Genomic DNA, 8,979 nt, shown 5'->3' with positions numbered 1-8,979 from the left:
AACTACTTTGCCAACCTGTTTAAGTTAAATGGGAAATGGCCTCGAACGAAACATGTTCAGACTGTGTGTAACCGCACTCAACAACTGAACATGTTCACCTGAAGTAGTTCAGACTCCTGTGTGACCGCGCCCTATGTGAGGTTAAAATAGCTACCTCATACTAAATTAATTTCTTACAGTATTCTTAATGTAGCTATCCCAACCTAACCAACTGTTCTCATAATTTCACAATCTTTCATATGCCTAACTCCTCATTAAAATGGTAAACTACTGAAAAATTAATTAAAATATCAGAGTACCCCTCCAAGAGGAAACAAAAAACTTCATAGTAATAAAAAAAATTGTATTTATAATAGCTTTTCTTCAGGAGTATCTCCCAAGTTCATAACCCTCCTGAATATAAAAATTTTCTTTTAAAAATAATTGCCATTTGTAGCAACATTTGCACTCACGTTTTTCAGAATTTTTGATAGAAAAAAAAAACAGATTCCACATCACTTATTATTTAATGCCATTATGGATGTGCAGAAATCATGCGTTTAGTATAACCTTACTGAAATTAAAACAAACATAAAGTTAACTCTCTATTATTTTCCTTCTATTTTCTAGTTAGTAATGAATGTCGACTTATGGCAATACATAGACATTTTCCTACTTCAAAAATTTATTTTCAAAATGGTATTAAAAACATGTTAAATACGTATGTATACTTTGTTGACAAAAATACTTACGTCCGCCCATTGATAAAGGATAGGCGTCTGCCATTTAAATAGATATAAAAAGGTAGGAAGAGTTTGAGTCGATCAGTGATACTACTGATTGCTGCTGTAGTAGAAAGACATTTTCTTTTAATAGTTTGTCTTCATCTCTGACATACAGCAGGCCATTCTAAAATAGCATCCTTTCCAGTGTTTAAAACATAAATAGTGGACGTAACATTTGACATTTTCTTGAACAATGTAATTATGTAAATTTAATTGTACTTGAAAACTGCGCAAATATAAATATGAACTTATCCTGGAAAAGTTTGCAACATTATGGTACGGAAATTTATGCACATTGCATGGCATATATTTAATGAGTTATAGATATGTATATATTATATATACACACACATAAAGGATGCTGTCTCTCATCCTGCCAAGTACAAACAACTCAACTTGAGACAAGTCAAGCTTTAGCTACTCACGACCATTCCTAATATTTTAATATCCAAAACATTAAAAAATTATTCAGTGTGTCATGTATTAACAGCAATGTTTTAACACTGCTTAGTTTCCACAATCAAAAATCTGAACAATGATAATAACCAAAAAGGTTTATGAAAGTGCTCATCTCCATACTTTCTTTAATAATGAATAATCATGCATTCAAGGATTTTACATAGAAGTAAATTTAGTTTAAAAACTTAGACATATAAAGAGTTTTCAAGAAGCAGTTTAATGACAGCCAAGTGTTACGTGATACAGGCCAATCAGAACTTGAGTCTGTGTGGGTACTGGCTGCTGCGCAGACCGAACATGGCGACCAGGTAGCGGAACATGTCCTTCTTCTCGGGGTGCTTGTTGATGATGTCCACCAACTGCTTGTCCACCACCTTCTGGTCCGTCTTGCGCTGCTCCGACGGCTTGTACGCCTCCTTCTTCTGATTGAAGATGTCTCCGTCCTCCTTCTTGGCCCGCTTCGCCTTGTTCCTCTTGAAGTAGGCATCGTCAATGTGCTTGGGCAGCTTGAAGCCCTTCAGGCTGAGGCGCGTGCTGGTGGCGATCACGTAGTTCTGGCTGACGCGACGCAGCGGGCAGCCGTTCACCTTGTGGGGCCCGGTCACCAGCAGCAGCCCGCTCTTCAGGCACTTCAGCAGGATCACGCGCTTTCCCTTCTGCACGCCGGCCAGCAGGATCACCACCGTGCCGGGCACCAGCGACGGCCGTGTGTAGCGCCGGTGCTGCGAGAACAGCTTCTTGGCCGGCCGCCTCTTGATCTTGTCCGCCGTGGGATAGTAGTTGCGGCGCTTCTTCAGCAGCACGATGCGCGTCCCGCCGTTCTTCTCTCCGCCGATCGGCTTCTCCATCGTGATGGGCTTCTTGGGCCGCACCGTCTTCGGGGTCTTCTTGCCCACAAACTTGTACACTGCCTTCTTGTGGTACATGTTGGAGTGGCTGAAGCGGTACACTCCGTTGCCGAGGTCATAGTTGCGAGCCTTCCCGCGCTTCTTCTTCTCCTTCTTCTCGGGTTTGTCTCCCCTTTTGCCGCGTTTGCCCGGCTTCGCGTCTCCCGCGGGGGCAGAATCCTTCGCGGGAGAAGTCTCCTTCGCAGGCGTGGGTTGTTGGTCCGCCATCACGACTCTGCAACACACACCCCTACTGTATGCAACTGTGGGCACAGTAACTTGCTGCCATACATGGAGCAAACAGGAGGAAATTATCACTATCGAAATTAAACGGCAGCATTAAACTACTTAAAGCTAAATGCAGCATGGCACACGACTCATTCCAGTGACATGCTCTCGGCAAATACGGAGCAAATATCAGGGATAAGGTTTGGTGAGACAAACAACATGAACTGAAGGTATTACTCAGAATGAAACAAATTACATAGAATTCTACTTTGTACAGTGCTGAATTAACATCGAGGATAAAAGACGGAAAGGTGATGGAATGCACGGTTTTCACCAGCAGGGACACACTTCCTATGTGCTACGTGCTGTAAGTGGTGGATGCCAGCACATTCATCGTCATGCACAGCTATCATACAATTATTAAAGTACAACAATATGTACATCCTTAGTTTCCATCCAGCAACACAACATACTTTGGAGCATTTAAAATGATTCCCTTTTCTGTTAGATCAAATCTTATGTCAAAAATATTTTACTTTGCTCCTCAAAAAAGGTATTTGTATTTGTAGTAGCTTAGTTAGTAATTGTCGAGTTGAGATTTTCTGGAAAATTAAAGGTTATTTTATATAATTTAAGTTTGAATGAGAAAAAAGTTAAAAGATTCCAGAAAATATGAGGTTATATTTTTCCAGAATTTTTTCACTCATTTCTGAATGAGTCCTGAGTAACGCAACAATATGTAATGTTTATTAACATATATTCAATGATCCATTTTTTTGTAATTACAAAACAAAATGAATTTTACTGATCCTTGGAAAAACTGATTTTTGAATTGAGCTAAAATAAGCTATGTCAGCCAAAATACTAAAGAAAATGACAACCTTACAATTAAGTGTTTGCCCTAACATTGCCCTTTTCGAACTGCCCTTATGATTTAAGTTTAAAAAAAAAAACTAAAAATAATTTGTCATATACTCAAAGGTAGAAAACACAGATTTCTAAATGTTTTTTGATAGTCTGCACACAAACTGGATGGTTATTGAGAGATCCCCATGTGACCTACATGCATTGGATTGGCAAATGTAAAGTTTGCCATTCATTTTAAAAATATAATATAAAAGTATATTATATATTGATGTCCCTCAAATTATATCCCATGTCAACTGGCTTCTAGAAAACAACACAGTGGGGAGGGCTAACATAGTCCAATTACTGTAACACCCGTGACAGCATACGTATTTCCCTCAATATTGTAAATGTGGCTTTATTTCAAAAAGTGAAACTTTGGCTGCAAGATATTCATAGTGAACTACTGTTATTCCTGTTATCATAGGAAATAAAGTCGATGTCTACTAATTCTAAAATGAAATATATATGTAAAAGTAAAAATATAACACCAGCAACAAATGGACTAGCTGATGATTTAAAAAAATTAAAAATAAATAAATACCACAAAAGTGCTTGAAATCACTTTACTGAATAGACAGGATAATAAACCGTTAAAGCAGCCAAAGGAGGCAATAGGTATGAGTAAAAATAGACTAGAGATGGGCAAATGGTTCACGAACCGCTCAATTGAACCGGTTCGCCTCGAGGAATGCTCGGGAACTGGTTCTTGAAAAAAGAACCGCGGTTCACTAGCTCAGTCGAACGATGTACACGTACGATCCATGGTACGATCTCTACAAGGAGAGATGGTTAGTTCTTTGTTTCTTCCCTTCCTCACAAGCTGCCCGATTCCATGCGTCGTGCAATTCACATAGCTCTCTGTTCTCGTGTTCTCGGCTCTTTCTCTGTTCTCTCCGCTCTTCGGTTATTTTCCGCACTTTAGAGTGGGAGAGGGGAGAACCAATCCCCACTCCAAACAACTCACCACCCCTTCCCGGCGAAGTGAACGGTCTCGTCTCTTCTTCCCCTCCCTTCTTTCACCGATCACGGCTCTTCTTCCTCTTCCTTCTTTCTCAGTGCACGTGACTCATACATAATTGTGACTAAAAGCCTCCGTCCCTTCCCCCACTCCTTCGACACGTCACTTTTTTAATGAACAAGGTTCTCATCCCTGTTTAGCTTTTTATTACTTGTTTTATCCAGTTTTAATAAAAGCATTTATTTGTTTATAAGTAGATTACTGAACAAATCTCCTCACTTTATTTCAATTACACGTGCATCAAAGAATTTTAACTAACAATAAATTGATATATTTTTATGTGAGCTGCTCGGCTCTTACGGAATTATCGGCTCTCGTGGTTCAAATCTCTCGGTTCTTTCTTTACTTGTCCACTCACCTCCACAAAGGACCTGCCCGGCTCTCGTGCTCGTGGTTTTCAAAGCTATCGGTTCCTTCTTATCACGGTTGTTTCTCTTTAGTTTCACGTGGCATTGCTCGTCGCTGCCATTCGTGCTGACCTCTTGCGGATACATTTTCAACTAATAGTGACAATAACTGCTCTAGTACCCACGAGAGGCCTCTAAATTGGATTTTTCTACATACAATTTATAATTCTCACATCATGAGCAAATATGCATTCAATTTTATTTTCATTTTACGATTAAAAATACTTAGTAAATATATATTGAGTTACTAGTACATCTTTATTATTACTACTTAGTACTTATATACTTTTTATTATTGGGCTTAATCAACAGATTTGTTTAATTGCAGTCCAATAATGGCAATATTTTTAATTGGTTAGCTATGCAATTAAATTTTTTCTTCTATAAAAATTAAGTTGATAGTACAAATACATCGTAATTGCGATAAGTACGCAGTTAATTCAAATTCTAGTAAAAAAAAAATTAAATGAACCGAAGAACCATATCAACGAACCGATTCACTTCGAAGAACGAACCGGTTCTGAACCGCTCATTAAAGTGAACCGTTCTGCCCATCACTAAAATAGACCATTCCTGGTTTTATTTCTATGAATTTGTTGAAGTTGACTTTCATGCTTCAATCTAACGTCTTACGTTTTGGGTGTTTGATTTTGAAGTTTTTCTTGACCAATAGTAAGGTTTGTAATAAGCAAAATGTTATATTTAAATATTGTAAATTAATAAATTTAAATAAGCCAGAGGTATAAAATTTCTTACAGATGTTTCTTTCTCTGCATAATATTGCAAAACATACTTTTCTGCATGAAAAATGACATTTATTAGGTTTTAAGATGGTTTTAAAATTTATGTTAATTTATTCTGCTATGCTAAACAATTTGTTCATAAGAATGAGGTAACCATGCTAAACTGTTACAAAAGTTTTTAGTTGAGTTATAGCCATAGAATGTTACAGTCCATACTTTAAGCTTCTGGAATTTGAATACTAACAATTCGGAGGACTGCAGAATATTACCATAACTTGAATACAAAAATAATTCTTTAAGTTCTATGAGATATATTAAGATTGAAGGTCACCAACAACATACTGTAAAAGTTACTCTTCCACAGCCAGACTACCTCAAAATTAAGCTGTGCTGAAGAAATCCACAAAGTCACTTCATTTTGAAATCGTTAAAGGAATTGTGCTGAAGAAATCTACCAAGTTACTTAATTTTGGACTAAATGAATTGAGGTTTGTAAATGGTGGTTCAGCGAAGTTAATCAATAGCTCAGGCAACAAAGGTTTCAACATGAAAATTTGCCCAAGGCTGAATTTTTGCACAGTGGTAACGTCAATTACGCTTAACAACATACCAAAATTTTACAGCAGTCGTAGACCTTGTGCATATCACCAAAAACATAAATTAAGTCCTACATGACAGACTTACAGCAGTCCATAAAAATGCTTCCCATTAACAAAATTTTTAAAGTACTCTCTCCATAAACGTATTAAAATAATCCAAAAATGATATTATATACACATAAATATTGATAAAAGTTCAGTGTTAATATTAAATGTAAGAAATAATTTATTTACTAAGGAAATAAGTTTTTTTATCTTAGTCAAGGAATAAAAACCAGATTCATATAATAAAGGGTCCGATAAAATAATTACTTTAACAAAATTTGTTGCATACTTCCTAAAATTTAACAAAACATATTTTTCAAAAGTAGCGTAATTGATTTAATCGCTAGAGCATTCTAAGCATAACAGTGTTGTGTACGTACTGTGTACCGCACATCTGGAACTTTTCTGCACAGATGTAATTTTTTAAGTGTTTATTATGGGGGCCCTCCCTATTTAAACTTTACCCAGTCGGTAGTACCCTGCTAATGCTTCAGCGCTGAGCAGACAGACACGCTGTGATAGCAAGCATGCAGCGTCTCCGGTCCAGCCATGACCGTGTGTGCCCACTCGAGCTCAACCCGCTAACTGTTTCGATGCGTCCGCCGTGCCTGAATTATACTAGCCCGCCCTATGTCTACTCTTGAGCCCTGGATGCCATCTACCAGCCAATGGTGTGAATTTATGATCTACAAGATAACTGTAGTGTTTTATTGCATAATCGTTGCATGCGCATAATTGTCGCACCATTATTTTAGGACATGAAAATTTGGAGAAAAAAATTTCTTACATAAACGTAGCATGATGTTTTAGTTTCCGAGCGCCTGTGTAGGTAGTTTTCCCGTATAAAACAACGTATTTTAAAGTTGAAATCTAATATTCATTCGGATATAACCGCTTAATTATTTAATTAACGGAAATACTAAGTTGTCTGAAGTGTAAATTTTCTTTTACAGACTTTTCAAACGTGATAACTTTTATATTTTCGTCTTCGTCGCTGCTGTGTACCGCTTATAAAAATATAGCCAGTGCTAGTTGGCATTTGGCATTTCATGTTTGGTTATGTTGATTTCCGTATAGAACGAGCACACATAGTCGAATATCGATACAGATATCTCATCGATTGCATGCAACACGCGCGCTCTGTCTTGTGCCGAGTTAACTAGCCAGCGCTTTCTCATCGTTTGTACTACGACTATAGTTATGCACTCCGACTCATGTCCGCGTTACAGTTTTGGTTTTTCTATTTAAAGTTGAACAAAATATTTTTGTTGCATAACTTAATTTAAATTGTTTGACATGCTTTTGTATACTCTACTTTTTAAAAGAATGTACTTTGATTGAATAGGTTTTGATTTTATGAAAGACTTTACCTAACAAAAAATGCTTTTTTTTACATAAACAACGCACCATTAATTTTCAAACTTGATTTTAGTATTAAATGTGCGAACATTATGCGTTAAAAACACGGTAGTGAATAAAACTGTTTATTGCCATAATCGGTAAATATGTACAGTCGCGGTAGATGCCAAAAAAAAATGCTAAAAATCCGAAAACACTTTTATTCTGTGCTCTTTCACTTCCTCTTATCAAATCAACCGGCGGAGATAACAAATTCCAAATACTTTATGAGATATCGAATTTTTTAATTTTCATCACAATACCTGCGTAGTATGCGGCGATCACCATTGTTTCTTGTCATAGATATATTTAGTGTACTATGATTTGACTAGTATTACAACCCAAAATGAGGTGAAACAATAAGTGAAGAACATAAAAACAATGCTACCTAGCATGACGGTAATTTCTCAGAAACCATTATAACATTATATAATTATAACATACAGTGATGAAAATCTACTGGAATTAACAAATATACTAACTGACTTACCTCTTAGTCCAAATTTATTAAGTGAAATAACAACATCAAACAACGTGGTAGCCAACACCAGAACTGACCGGAAATAGGAAACTACTAGTACACCACCATTACCACCTCAACGACCATTTCTATCCCTTATTTCAAAACAAAATTAAAAGTAATTATAATTACTTTATGTGAAATACATATATAACTAAAATTATAATTAAAAAGGATAAATATATTATAACATGCTGTCAATGTACTTACAGATGTATTATTTCTCTTTTTATAATATTATACTTTTAATTACTTGAGATGAGACCTAGCGACAGTTATGCACGGGTGTTTACTGGAATCAGCCAGTACAATTAATTACTAAATAACTATAGACTCTAGCCAGATATGGTGATTTGCGAATTTACGTTATTAATTTCAACGTTGGTCAGCAGATGTATGCTCAACTATTAATTAAAAATGGTGGGCTGTAGTCGGCCAACACTGTAAGTTCTTAACCACGCAATAGAATGATCACATGGTGGGTGCATTTAATAATGGCCGAGTTGAGCTCTGCACCGTAAATAATTAGGGGACATGCTGAGGGGAAATGTAAAAAAAATAGGATAAAAATTTATAATTACCAGAATAACTGTAGTCAATTAGAATAGTAGTGATGGCCCCCTGTGGAACGATGCATCTACCCCATACCACAACCTGTTGAAGACCGAAGACTGACGCATGGTGCCTGGCGCGAGAGGAAGGGAACAGAGCTCTCTCCTGCCAAACTGCATAAAAGGAAGACTGTCAGTGTTTATTTTCAACTGCTTGGTAACTATATTTAAAGTAGGTATAAAATTAAAACAGTGTAAATATGCATAACCACAATTTAAGATAGACCTCAGTCCTTAAGGGGAAACTGGAATTCACAGAATTTGGTGCCCTTCTTAAAGGGCCAACATGCCTGTTTGAGGATCTAATCCTTGTGGGCACTAAAGGGGATGATGCACATTGCACTGGCATATGTGGAAATTTAAGTATAATTAACACACGTGACCACTTACC

The 8,979-nt window shown here is 36.8% G+C and overlaps 1 protein-coding gene across 1 annotated transcript; it reads right to left on the bottom strand.

The window, feature by feature from the left end:
- Positions 1 to 1,419: 1,419 nt before the first annotated feature.
- On the bottom strand, positions 1,420 to 8,089 carry LOC134532626 (large ribosomal subunit protein eL6). Its single transcript, XM_063369236.1, has 2 exons — positions 7,948 to 8,089; positions 1,420 to 2,345 (listed from the first exon to the last, which is right to left on the bottom strand). Exon 2 carries the CDS (start codon positions 2,336 to 2,338, stop codon positions 1,475 to 1,477), a length of 864 nt encoding a protein of 287 aa, XP_063225306.1. The 5' UTR covers positions 2,339 to 2,345; positions 7,948 to 8,089; the 3' UTR covers positions 1,420 to 1,474.
- Between the last annotated feature and the right edge of the window lie 890 nt (positions 8,090 to 8,979).

Source organism: Bacillus rossius, chromosome 6 (assembly GCF_032445375.1).
Source record: "Bacillus rossius redtenbacheri isolate Brsri chromosome 6, Brsri_v3, whole genome shotgun sequence".
Lineage (NCBI taxonomy): Eukaryota > Metazoa > Arthropoda > Insecta > Phasmatodea > Bacillidae > Bacillus > Bacillus rossius.
The sequence above is the reverse complement of the archived record's forward strand: the minus strand, read 5'-3'. Positions and strand labels throughout refer to the sequence as shown.